We start from the raw sequence: 14505 nt of genomic DNA on the forward strand, positions 1-14505 counted from the left end.
GGTTTTTAATTGCTCTATTTGTTGTTTCCTGTATTATTTCTTAGTTTTATCCTCTTGTTCATCTAGCCTTCATCATTCTGTGTTCCTGTGTTTTTCCCCAAGCCCTCGCGTGCTCCCTGTGTTCTGCATTTGTTTCCCTTGGACTGGTTTTCAGCTTTTATTAAAGCCCACTTTTTGCTGTGGATCCGCCTGTTTCCATGTCCTCATTTGGGTACTGTTTTTGTATACCTGACAGCCGAGGGAGGAGGGTGGTATGAATGGATGGGTCGAACACACTCGTGGTACTTGGCCCTAATGGTATGCTTGGACGCAAGTGGTTCTGATGTTCCCAGCATTGGGTGCTTGACAAACACCCTCCTAGAACCGTGCAAACAAACCTGGCTGAACCCTGATTGGAAAAACTGGGATTGGGTTCTGCTCTGGGATTTCAAATCTGGGATTTAGGAAAGAGTTCTTGCTCTTTTATGTGGGGCTTACAGTTATGTTTCTAAAGAGATTTCAGGTGAGAAATAATCATGAAGTTATTAAATCTGTCTTCATTTGAAGTGGACAGTGGTCAGAAGCTCTCAGAGTGGGTGAGTCACGCTGGGCGACCCTGAACTGATTAAAGTAGCCCAGACCTCGACTTTATGCAAATGTAAAGCAATACAACCTCTCATCTCTTCAAAATTCAGCGCAACGCTATACCTGAAAGCATTGCACAGCCCCTTATGGATGGGAAGCGTAGAAAGAATGGATCCCGGGGAAGCGAATCATCAGGCTTTCACCCAGGAAACCACTGTTTGTGTCCCTTGTAAAGCCAAAGATCAATTTAATGTACTTAATGTATTTAAATTATGTAACATAATTACGCACAACTATCAAGAAAGGTCAGGAACTGTCGCTGGTACTCTTCTACTATCATATACGGTGGGCTATGATGTTTTGGTAATGTTCATTTTTGGGAGTCATTGGCAATCAACGAATGAGGGCGGTAAGAAAATGTGTTGGACTGGAAAGTTTGGCTTATAGACCCCATTTAAATCAGGTCCTAACATGTGATCCCTATCTGATAATGGCATCTGCTCCTAGGTAAGTAAACACATTAAACAGAGCTGGTAGCTCATGCTCCCCCAACTTATTTTTTTCTTTTCAGTCATGCTTGCAACACAGCTCTATGTATGGAAATGTTGGTCGAGACTGAAGTATCTCCAAAAAATGGATGGACTGCCATGACCTGTGATGAATCCTACTGACTTTGCCGATCCCTGACTTTACTTGCAGCGCCACCATGAGGTTGAAAACCTTGATTTGATTGAAATATTTGCTGGATGGATTGCCAACAATAGCTTTTATTAGGGGTTATTCAAAAATGAGCATAGGCCTCTCCTGTCATTACTCTCATTCATTTTTGCGAAAAATAAAAAGTACGAAGCATAAGGACAACAACTCCTTTAAAGCACAATGAATACTACATTCACTGAACTCCTTTAGATTACAAAGTAGGGTAATTATTTTGTTCATTATTTACACCCAAAAAACATTAGAAGACTAAACTGTCGGCTTCTATGGCATTAAGGTATTGTATCCATTATATTCACCTCAATATGACTGAAATGTGCCTGCTTGCAGTTCTAAAGAAAGGATTGTCCACTACATGAATGTCCTGCATAATTTCAATACAGCCTTGTAGGCGTTTCCATCTGCAACCATTCTATTGTTAGAGTTTTCTTACTTGAGGCCAAAATGTAAACCAATACTCATGTCTTATGATTACTGCAGTCATTGCCTTGTGATTTGCGGATCACATTCACATTTCCCTCAGGATTGTGATAATTCCTTTTCATCCTTTTCAACTGGCATTTGTGCGGTACCTCGGTGTGACCAAATACCTGCAGAGCTAAGGACATTTCCGTCAGCCTCTGTTATACGGTGTTTAGTGCTAATTAGCAACAATAATAATGTGAATGTGCTGAACTAAGATGACAAACAAGGTCAGTGACATACCTGCATGGCATCAACTACTGTGCCCAAGTACACCTCGCAGACCCATGCTACTGGTTGACTCTATGGTAGTGTTTTCTTTTTAAAAAGATTTTGGCCAACCAGCACACAAATTTAGGTTTACACCACAATCATGGCGGTCTGGCAGATTCAGTAGCATTTCATTTCTAGTTTTGGGTTTATGGGAAATCAGTATTTTGTGAGTTCATCAATCGCTCTTTCAAAACTTTTGCCTGGTTTTTATTGCAAGCTGCCAGAGTAATGCTTACAAAGATGTAGATGTCTTTCATTTGGAGCCGTAGTGTAATATTTTCACTGAGTTTTATGTAACGCATTATGTGTAGTGCAGCACTTCCTCCGATAAATTCTTGTGTAGAGTGAGGTATGCGAAGGTTACAGCTCATCAATTGTTCCTCAGTGAATAAAACATGACACAGCCTTCACTAATGTCTGAATAACATCCTTTTCTGTAGAAGCAACTTTGAAAGAAAATCATCTCTCTGAAGTTTGTCCTTCATCAGAAATTCAAAAAGACATTAAGAAGCCCTGGTTAATACAGATGTGCTTTATGAACACCCTGCAGATCTTTTTGATTCATTTCAGGCCCGGTTCTAGACTGCCTTGATTGGGGGGGGGCAGTAAGTTGATTGGTCAACAACTGCTACTGTGTTGAGTGCCATAGGGATGATGTTGGTTTTTTTTTTTTTTCTGTATGCACGGCACAAGAGAGAGAGATGCAGCTCTGTTGGCAGAAGAGTTTAGTGGGGCAGTCAAAGCTTTTGAGGGGGAATTTCCCCCCTGTGCCCATGCCTACAACCGGGCCTGATCCACTCAAAACTGCAATAAACCAAGTATCCATGATGATATTGGACATATGTAGCAGAAATGTATCTTCTCTAATCTTTGCTTTTTTTCTCTGCTGACAAAACTTTTAACATGTCAACTTTCAATGGGACTGTTACATCATCGACACTCTAGAGTGCGATCCATTCATCCTCATTCCAATCTGTATCAGTCAGAGTTACTCTCTCTGGACAGCAGTTCATCATCCTCACTGTCACTTGCTTCTTGTCCCTGCCCCAAAACATGCACCTCCAGGACTAGGCAAAGGGATTTTCCCCCCCACACTTCCGACAGTCTTTGCCATCAGCTGGGCACTTGTCTGGAGCATATTTATTTCCTCATAAATCACAGTCTTGCCGTCTTGTTTCGGTTTGTGTTTCTGTGACTGCCGTTTATCAGTTCTCTTTGTGGTTGTTTGCACTGCATCAACAGCGGCTGCTTCGCTGTCATTGTAAAAAGTCTTGTGGTGTAAACTTTGTGCTATTAGATGCCGAGCAAATGCTTACAGCCTTTTCCAAGGTGTTCTGTTTCTTTAGTAAAAGCGTCTGTCTTGTCATGCACTCCTATTATCTGAGCTTTTATCATGGAATCTCACAGTGCACTAAAGTTACAGGGTTGACTCCTGAGACGCAGGTCTGTCACACATAGTTCTAAAGTACCTTTTTATGGCAGACATATTGACATGTCAAAGCAGGAGAAGCACAGATATGAACAATAACTTTGGGGGGGGGCTCCATTTTATTAAGGGATGCTAAATTTCCACCTGTGCCTCTTCTGCTTTGACAAGCCAAAACGTCGGCCATGAAAATGGTCTATTGATTCATTCAGTTTTTGAATTCAGTCCCTGAAGACAAACCATTCATATGATTGTTTTTTGGTGTACAGCTGCCCTTAAACTGTCTCAGAACTGCAGGAAACCTATCTCCATCATCCACCAAAAAGTCAAATACATGTTGTACACATCTGACGCGGCCTAGGACAGTTGACAACAGAGCTTTTTTCTGAAGATCATCTCTATTGTCCAGTCTGATCGGAACCAAATCAAGCAAGGTAGACGTTACCCAATTAACTGTAACTCATCAGGTGGATGAATATTATTCATCAGTACTCTCAAATTATTAGATTTACTCCTGATACCACGTATTGCCAATTTATTGATTTACATCTGCACATACAATGTAATGCAATTGTTTGTAATGTAAACAGCACAAGCTGTATATTTGTTGTATTGGTACACTGGGTACAAAGTACAATGTGGCTGTATCCATGTGATTAAAACATTGCAGGTAATGGAGTCCCCTATTGCTAGTCTGCATCTGCCTAACCCTGTTAGTGGTAGGGCTAGAGGAGGCATGGTGGCCAGCAGGACTTCCAACAAGGTTGGTGAGGACTGAAAACTACCAGCGGTAGATCTGACTGCACACTAGGCCACTCAATCGGCTGCTCGCTCTTGCAAACCTGCCGATGAACATATAAACAACAAAACAAATACAGGTCTGCTTTTTAGACTGTGGTTGAAGTTAGCTCGCTTCAAGCAGCCCCATAAATGTTCAATGCCACAAACTTGTGGAGTCCATGCGAGCTGAGTGCATGCTGTCATTATAGCAGAAGGGGAACATACCAAATACTTGGATATTCTGGAAATCATGGATATTTTCTGATATCGTTTGTGATGAAAAATGACGTTCAAAACAAATGCAAAATAGTATTTTGACTGCTGCTCTCAGAAGTTTGGACCCTTCTGTACATCAAGTCAAGCCCTGGTAGACTGCTAACAACCCACAGATATCTGTAATGTGACATTGTGTACTGATTAGACTATAAAATGGACATACTCAAGTAAAGTACATATAAAGCACAAGCCTTAGAATTATATAAGTCCATAAGTGTGCTCAACTTCCATCACTGATGAAAAGTGAATATGAAAAAATCTTTTGAGATTATTTGAGTTCACCACTGCGTTATACATTAACAGAAAGGTTTTTAATGTGCTCTGCTCAGAAGTGGTTAACACTTCAGAGGATGTCCCAGCCCCTTCAAATGGAGAGAAGGAGGGGGGACACTTGAAACTGCTATTTAGCAACCTGATATGACATGTTCTTTAACTGCAATATATGCTATTTTATAGACTAAGAGTTGTGGGCAATTGATCGTGGCCTGTGTGCTGATCGCGTGGGGTTAGCCCATTGTGAAGCTGGCAGCTACAGAGAGACGAGGTGCAACTGAAAAAAAGATAAAGGCAAACTACAGAGAGGTGAAGCACAGCAGTGCAGACAGGCAGTGAATAAGTGAGCTGTGCCTCTGTGGGTCCTGTCACCAGCGCAGATCTGAGCTTCTGAGGCTGGTGGGAGTGAGCTGATCTCAACTCTATGCCACTAATCAGATTCCTTTTTAAACTCCCCCCCCCCACGTGTCCTCCTGAAACCCTGCACCTCGAGTACAGAGGAGAGAAGATGTTTCCACAGCAACACAGTCGAAGATGCTCATACTGGTCACTGTTTGAGCCGGAGTCATGGGTGTATAAAGGTCAACACAGATAGTATTTTGTTGAGTATTGCACGTGTTGATCTGGTATTTTTACTTCCTTTTTTTTAATTCATCAGCAGAATACTGAAACTATCCTCCTTTTGTCTTTACGATACAGATGGAACCATCAGGAAAAACACCCACGCTGTATTTTAACACAAAATATACTTTCATAATCATGTAGTCTTAATATATTTGTTGATCGACTCCAACAGGGGAATAACAGTTAATATTATTTCAGTATCTATGCTGTTTTTGTTTTTTTTTATTTCTGTTTGAGTTGTGGAGTGATTTTTTGGCAGAGAAAGCTGTATGTAATTACACTGACAGCAGTGCCATCCTGTGGTAAGAAAAAGCATCTTACACACTTATCTCTACTGGCATTACCTTGTTTCCGATCTCATTTCACATTGGAAGAGCAAATATCGTCCATGCTAACCTACTGTGTTTCACTGAGCATGCAGCACCTCTTTTTATGCATTCATTCAGTTCACTATGGGTATTTATAGAAAGAGACAGACAATACTTGAATTGAAATGGGTGACCTCCAGCCTAAACTGGCTGCACACATCAGGACAAGAAATGCGCCCCTTTTATCGTGGTTGCAGACTTCTTAAACTTCTAAAACTTAGTTTAAGAACAATGCAAATAAAGATGAAATAACTCTACTCTTATTGTAAGCTGTATTTTCGATAGTTCATCCTCCAGTACTTTACATTATACCGTAGGCTGTAATTTCAATAGCTGTGATAAGATTAAGACATAAAAACTTATGTCTAAAGTCATAAAACTGAAAACACCAACTGATATTACTGTAGTTACCTGAATTTTGTGCTGCCTTCAGGTGATGTTGGAACGCAATACTCTGATGTAAAATTTGGTAATATTACATTTTCCCATTTTTTTTCTAATATTATTTAATTTTGTCATTTAGTAAATGTTCTGCTTTATCTTCTCAATCTCTCGTTTTATCTATATTTTAACATTACCTTCATAAAGCTTTTTGATTTGTGTCATTTTTCTCGTCAGCATATTTGGCTGCTTGTTCTGAAATTTGCTAGGCCTACATAAATAAACACCATAACATTTGCTTTCAGTTAAAATCACGCTACTCTGGATCAGTCTGCAAAAGCGCTCTACTCTACAAAGCGCTCTAAAAACATTTTGGATAAATTGATGTTTCGGTAGTCGTTGTTTTAGGATTTCCGAGGTGATCCGAATGCAGCACGAGCCTCGGTGCTTCGCAGAGCTCTCTCCTCGCATCCTTTTGTGTCTCCTGTCCAATCAGCGCTCAGATGCGGCTCGCTGGCTGCCCATTGGTCGCGAAGGAGGAAGATGCGACGGCCATGGAGACTAGACTGGGGACTTTTCAAAGCATCCCACTGATGTGATTATTATTGTGAAGTGATATTGAGGCGTTGACTCGTCGCGGTATGTAACGTGGGGCCGTGCGGTTTCTTACCTACTGGACTCTGGTCGGTTTCCTGTCTCCGCGTCAGGTTCTGTTTGTTTTGGCGGACCGTTTGATGAGATGTCGGGCCTGTGGCGCGGCTTTGTAGGCGAAGTCACTCCCTAGAAATGTAGCTTGGGGTTACAACACTGCTAGAGCTATCACTGAAGGTAAGAAAAAGCCTTAAACGGGACCGAAACGCAATAAATGGCGTCTTTAGTGATTGTGGGCGTGTAATTGGACTTGTGCTCCCGCTTTTCTACGTGACTCTTGACTTGTGGGCCTAACTATGGACGGCTGCCTGCTTTAGCATGAGATACTTCACACTGTGGGGCTGTGAAGATAAGGGAGCAGCAGGACCTGAGACATGGCAGTAACTCAGTGCTCGTCATGGTGGGCTGCCAGTGATTAAAATCAAATATGTTCATTTACAAAATGTGCAAATATTTCTAGGGTGGGCTAAAATGTGACTGGATATGTGTCCAGCCAGTGGGAGGATGTAACTCAGTATGCTACATTTACTCCAGGAAGCTACTGTACTCCGGCCTGCATGAAGTTCAGAGCACTCTTTTATGTTTCATTGTACTTTTACTCCACTACATTTAACTGAGAGCTGTAGCTAACACTTACTTTACAGAGTGTTACCGATACAACAAATGTAAGGCTGCAACCAAACTACTATATTCAATAATCATCAATCCAAGTGTTGTCATGATGAATAGTTTAGTTTAAAATGGCAACAACAAAAAAAAGGAACGTGAAAAATGCTCATCAGAGCTTCAACGTGCTTCATTTGTACAACCAACAATCAGAAAATCCAGATACGCTTCATTTACTGCCACCAGAGACAGAGCAAAGCACAAGATTCTTACATGTAGGAAGCTGGAACCAGCAAAAGTTCCAGAAACAAATACTTGATTATCAAAAAAGTCGCCGTTTAATTTGTTATAATTAGCACTCCAGCAGCTGCATCATCAGGTCCATCCTGCGTAACGAGTCCTTCCACCTTTTTGTACATAAAGTACATTTTGATACAAACACTTTTGTACTTTTACTTGTAACAAAGTATTTCTATAATGTGACATTGCAGTTTTTAGTTTAAGATACAACATGTAACATTTCTGCATTAAAATGTCTAAAGAACGACCTTTTGTTAAATATTTAGTTGAGTTTTGAACTTACAACTGATTCAATAAGAGAAATCCCTCATTTTGTTGAAGGAAACAGTGTGTTTTATATGGTCTCCTCTAGCTAGAACAACCTTTGGGTAATTGCCGAATGATATGTCAGAGAGTGAGGAAAAAAGTTCCAATTGTGACTACATGAATAACACCTTAAAGCATCCCCACGTCGGTGAACATTTCTGCCTGTGTCATGTCAGATAGATGTTCATCAGCAATGCTGTTTTTTCAACAATGAGGACATCAGCTCCCATGATGCAACGGTACTTCTTTTTTAGCCTTGTTTGGATTGAGAGACTTGAGAGTGGCAGAATTTATATAATGTGTTTTAAAGTGAAAAGATCTGATGAATTCTTTCACCTTTGCAAAAAGCTGTATAATATATTAGGGAACTTTTAATCAGCGTCAATGTCTTATTACTGGTTTCAGCCACCTGGCACACACTGTTCATTTGCACACTCTGCGAGATGGATCTGAACGTCTAGTTGTGTGTGTTCCGGTGTTGAGGTGACGTCACAGCTCTCTTCTTGCAGGTATTGCTGTGTGGACGATGCACGAGCGATGTCTGATGTTGAGGCCACGTACGCAGACTTCATCGCCTCTGGCAGGACAGGACGAAGGAACGCCATGCACGACATCCTGCAGAGTCCCACCGACCCCGAGGGACGTGAACTGCCCCTCACCCTGTCTCTGTCCCAGCTGCACATCAACGCAGGAGGGGGAGGTAAACTGCTGCATCGTGCTGCTTCAGTCAGCTCCACTTTAGCTCTCCGGTTTAATCATTTATACTGTATAGTGTACCAGCTGCAGACAGAGCAAGGGTTCCAAGACACTTACTGTTCTTCACATTATACCAAACCACTTCATGTGTGACAGCAAATGTTTCATGATGGTAATCCAGGTGTGTTTTAAATCATTATTTTAATTGTAACCATGATAGTGTACTGAGATTCAAACTATGGGCTAACAATCTTAATACATTTTCCTTCAGGGTTACTGTGATATTAGAAGATGTCGCTGATAAAACACAATACTTCTCTGAAAAAAGATGTTCTCTACACACTGCAGTACATTAAGGAAAATGTTACTGTTATATATTTCAAGATTGTGTTGTTTCTCTTCAGCTTCTTTTTTAACATGCTGTTTATTTCAAGAAAAGTAGAAGCTCTCTTGAAGAGAAAAAGGCTAACTCCAACTCGGGATATACTCTTCAGCTTGCATCAGCCATTGTGGGGCTGTTCGCAAATAAGAGATCTGCAGTAGTAAAACAGTTTTTTTAATTATCTGTTGACGGATTCTTTATTGTGTTATTCTCTCTAAGCAGATATCTGCTTAGAGAGAATAACACAATAAAGAATCCGAAGGCATAATCTGAAGGCGTACCACAAGATTTTGCTGTTGGAAGCATTCCGGTTTCTGTTTGTAGTCCCAGTAGTATTGACCAATCACCCTTGAGTCCGTGTGGAGAGCAAAAGAAGTGGAAAACATTGGCCGAAAAGCAGCCAGCTATTGTCTGACGTCGATTTAGCATTTAATAGATTTTTTTTTTGATTTATCAGTATTCATATGTAGATATGTATACTGTTTATAGAGTGGCTAAAATATCTCCTGGATGTCTCATCAAGTTACTCATCAGTGTGTAAACAGTGACTGGTGCATGACGAGGCTACAGTGATAGCCTCAGAGCATGGCTCATTGCAACCAGAGACTCAGTCATCGTCAGATCATAGCCGATGGGTTCCGAGGTTAATAGTGTATGCTCCGGAGTCAAAGACTAACTTTACACAAAATCCACTTCTTTGAGTTTTCACAGTACATCTAGGCCTGCAGCCACTTTACAACACAGTTGAATCTTGGTCCTACATTATAGTTGCAGCAGAGCTTATTTTCCTCCAGTAAATCTGTCCATTCTGTAGGTGTTCAGAGTTAGTTCTGTGAATTTGTGAAGCTAAAACAGGATGTTATTCGTCCACTGTACACAACTTAACCTGTAACATCCACCTATTGCATTTTTTTTTAGTTCTGTGTGCCATATTTCCCTGCACAACCAATCAGGTAACACCTCTGAAGTTGTTGGTTTTTTTTTTTGCATAATTCAGCCAACATTTCAGGAGCAGCAGGCTGGTAAATGATATTTTCTGCAAACACCTGGTGTTGTTTTGCAATGACTTTTTTGTATGAGCCAAAGTTGGCTGAGATGACTGTCTGATTCAGTGGGAGCAGTTGTCCTTTGTGTGTTGAACATTGTGTTGAATTGCACCCCGGAGTGCAGGGAAGACGCAATCAACAATAGCCAAGAGTCAACTAAACAATACTAGCAGGTACTATGTGACTTGAGTTAACATCGAGGAACATGCTCACAGTGACAAGGCCAACATACTGATGTTTAGAAGGTTCACCATTATAGTTTAGCATTTCAGCACACTAGTATTTTTAATTTAGGTGGAAGGCAAAGCACGGCATGGAATGACATTGGTTTTGCAGGTATTTGTTCAAATACAAACAAACTAAAATGTTTTATCTGATTATGACACTAGATGAAATGTCAGGAAATCACTAAAGCCATTATCCTCCTGGGACCTTCAGTGTCTATCCAACACTTCATGACAAACCATTCAATATCTCTTAAGATCTTTGGGTCTGGACCAACCAAATTAAGGATTATTTGGATTAAGGACACATCCTAAAACATGTAAAAGCACTGCTGTAATCCTTCAATATTTATGTCTAGTCAGTATGTACATTTCCATTTTTCTGCAGATGGAGACGACACCGAGGACAGCCAGAGCTCCTCTTCCTCCTCAGCCCACAGGGATGCTGAGCAGAGGAACAGCTAACCTGCCACACACTCCTGCCAGTGGACACAGAGCTGCAAGACAGATTCCAGACGCCATCGTGATGAGGTCGTTGGTCCAAAGTGGGCTGGTAGCCGGAGGGTAGCGCCGTCACTGTTGTGGTGCCTATAAGCAGGGCACTGACCCACCCAAAATCCACTGAATAGGTGCTGTGCTGCGATGTGATCACCCAGTGCTCTCATGTCCCTGTGGCTCTACTGTGCACTAGAATAATAGACTGTTGGCAGGGGTGTTTTTCAGAGTCGGGGTAAGCGGAGAGACACATTTGTAGCTCTTGTACAGCTGATTTAACTTTCAGTCGTAGTTACTAAACACACAGGCTGGATAATTGGAATAAAAAGAGAAAATAGACAGAGATCCTATGTGAGTTTTGTAGTTGTGCAGGCAATCTGTAAGACCACTGAGACGTGCTGATGTAATGGGCCACAGTGGGAGTAGCATGTTTGTAGTGATGCTGATAGAGATTATATTGCCAGTTAATGGCTTGTGCTTCCTTTGAATTGACAATACTGTAGAGGGAATTGGACCACTCGGCTGTTGTAGAGCTGGAAAACAACATGAGCAAAAACACTGGGGCTCAGTTACTTTATCTGTTGAAAGGTGTGTTCACTGATTCTGTTGTGTTCGGTGGACAAAATTCAGTCATGTGCTAGGTGTGAAACTGCAGACGGTAGGAGAGCGTTGAGATGATGGTGTGACACCAACATTAGTTAATCATACATTTACACTGAATATGGATGACATGTTTCAACAGCTCAGTGGTAAACAGAAGAAGAAGCAATGATGGTGTACTGTCTTTTAAAATGTTTATACTTTCGTTTTTTTACTTTTCTAATGATGCCATTATAATCACAAACTTAAAGGAGTGGTGTAAATACTGGGGAGTATATTATTATATTATTTGCTTTTTGCCAAGAGTAAGATGAGAGGATTGATACCACTCGTGTATGTTAAATATCCTATCTGGAGTCAGGAGAAGGTTAGCCTAGCTTAGGATGAACGGTGGGAATGGGGAAACAGCTAGCATAGCTAACAAAACCTACAAACACCTCTGAAGCTCATTAATTAACTAGTTATACTTTATTTGTGAAAATTTGTCCAAGAGGCCACCAAACTATTTCTTGGCTGGAGCTGGTAACCATTGTTAGTTGTTTTTGCACTTCAGGTTTAGTATAAATTAAACAGACAAGATGTAATATGTTTAATATTGAACTTAAGAGGTGTTGCTTGACAGGTTTCGGTAACTTTGGACCGAGCCAGGCGAGCTGGTTCCCCCTTGATCGTGTGTGTAATTTAAGATATGCTGATTCACCATTGGTTGCTTGTTTAAGTCGACATTCTCTTCCACTCTGCTATCTACGTAATTCTATTTTTAAATTCCGCACCTCTACGAGAAACAAAGACAGCAGCCTCCGAGCTAGCAGTCTATGCAATTAAAATGGTAAGTTACCCAAACATTAACCTGGTTGCTAGTGGTACAAACTTAACCAAGCTGCTAGAGCCTGTGGCTAGAGCCCGACACAGTTCTTGGGCCTGATATTAGGGAGTAAAGCTTCCGGCAATGATATATCAGCCAAGAAACGCACTTTTTTTGCAATGATTCCTGAAATGTGGTTATCAAACGCTTAATAATACTATTCAAAATTATATCACTGCACTAAAATAATAAACTTTATGGGGTAAATAATAATTAAAGTCCCTTCTTTTTCGACATATTAAAGAACGCATCATATTGGCACATATCGGACAACATAAATGTCTTCACAGTTATGTCTGTGAGGGGCTAATATCAAACAATAATATCGGCCAAGCGATATATCGTCAGGCTCTAGCTGTTACCCTGTCTTTTGCAGGGATTTAGACATTTAATTGCAAGTGATCACCTCCTCACGTTCCAAAACAAGTTCCCCTCAACGCTTTCTAGCAATTACACGATTGCTGCATCCTTGGTTTAATGCCACCTTAGAAAGCTGTGATTGGTATTAAGAAAAACAAACAAGAGAGAGTTTTTTTTTCCCCCTACACTAGAGTAGAATTGGTGCAGCACTGTGCAGAAGGTCAGGCTTTTAATGCTACCTGGCAAATGACCCACAACCCACTATTTGTAGCTTTGTTGTAGGTTTTTCTTTGAGTATTCATGAACCCACAAATTACATGAGTGTGTTCCTCTTCTCTCCTTGTTGGTAGTTCATGTGCTTTGCTTTTTTCATGGAGCAACATATGTTGATTTATGACCAACGTCAGATAAGCTAATTAGCGCAGCTTAGCTAACTGGCTACTTGTTCCAGCTACACATTTTGTGCAGGGTGGTATCAATCCTCTCATCAAACTCCTGTCAGTTAAGTGAGTAAGTGTATTTCCCAAAATGCCGAGCTATTCTTGAAGGGGTAGCTTCACCACTTTTACACATTAAAGTGTGTTTACAGGTCTTGGAGAGTCTTACTGCACAAGTGAAAAAGTTGCTAATTCAAAGGCTTTTGTGGCTCCAGAGGAAGCTGCCTTAAGTGATGTACCTGAGTCGATGAGTTGCATTGTGGGTAATGTAGCCGACAGGTTTCTGGTTCTGCTGTATCGATTTTGATCATTTGTCTTCAAGCTGTCCGTAATGAGTCCACCAGTGTTACAGCAGTGCAATGCAGACTTTTTCAAAACCTGAAGCCTCCATTACCCACAATGCAACTGAGTGACATTCCTGGAGGTGATAAATCAGATTACATGCAGCTTCCTCTTGAGCCACAAAAGGCTTAATATTACATTTTTGACAAACGCAGTAGGACTCTCCAAGACCTGTACACACACTTTAATATGTAAAATTGATGTAGATGCCCTTTAAATGTATATATGCAATACTCAGTGGAGCTTCCAGTAAGTGTAACATGTGTGAAAGTTTAAATCTCGGACATTGACATTCCAGCTTCTTTGTGTAATAATGGATACGGCCCATAAGCGTCATCCGCTAAGACCATCATGCATGCACTGTAAAAAACTGTATTTAGTTATTTTCTCCCCAATATAATCTCCCTGTACTACTGCAACTTGACTCGTGTCTCATTCTTATTCATGCTGATGACAGGACAAATATAACTCTGTTTTGTAATACTACTCGTTCAATCAGGTTTTCAAGTTGGTAACTGCCGCATTACTGTATGGTGACTCACACACACAGGCTTCAGCGACACTGTAAACATCCAGCTGTTCATCATTCCGCATGTAGAAATATGGCAGGTGCATGATTCTGCTAAATGTGTAGGTGTTGGTCTGACTGTCTGTAACCATATTTTCTACCCATAATGTCATAATAAATACCTGATGATGGTTAATGGAAGAAGTTCTTGTCTTGTTGTAGTTCTGCCATGTGGCCAGCAGGCGGCACTGTGGGAGAATTTATACAACTTCACACTAAAACATACATGACACTCAAACTTGTGTTTTACACCACACTTTATTTTTAACTATTTTTAACATACATGAGATTGCTATGGAGAATGTTTAAATGAAAAGAAAGCGTTTGATGGAAATAAATGCAGGCTATTTAAATGTTAGCAAACACTCAGATTCTGAAGGGATTTTGTGTGTTCATGTTTTACTTATGACATTCTCTACTTTAACAAATGGAGTGTGTCTGTATATGAGGACCTGAAAGACCATCTGTCTGCTGCTTCCCACT

General features: G+C 40.8%; 1 protein-coding gene across 2 annotated transcripts; it reads left to right on the forward strand.

Annotated features, from left to right (window-relative positions):
- The first annotated feature begins 6638 nt into the window (after positions 1-6638).
- On the forward strand, positions 6639-14163 carry LOC115573055 (cAMP-dependent protein kinase inhibitor alpha-like). 2 transcript variants are annotated; one of them, XM_030403665.1, is made up of 4 exons: positions 6646-6972; positions 8184-8246; positions 8517-8707; positions 10744-14163. In XM_030403665.1, exons 2-4 carry the CDS (start codon positions 8188-8190, stop codon positions 10818-10820), a joined length of 327 nt encoding a protein of 108 aa, XP_030259525.1. In that variant the 5' UTR covers positions 6646-6972; positions 8184-8187; the 3' UTR covers positions 10821-14163. The 2 variants fall into 2 exon arrangements, with proteins under 2 accessions (XP_030259527.1, XP_030259525.1); XM_030403667.1 differs by lacking the exon at positions 8184-8246 and having other exon boundaries at positions 6639-6972.
- Positions 14164-14505: the final 342 nt, after the last annotated feature.

This window comes from Sparus aurata, chromosome 21 (assembly GCF_900880675.1).
Source record: "Sparus aurata chromosome 21, fSpaAur1.1, whole genome shotgun sequence".
NCBI classification, from domain to species: domain Eukaryota; kingdom Metazoa; phylum Chordata; class Actinopteri; order Spariformes; family Sparidae; genus Sparus; species Sparus aurata.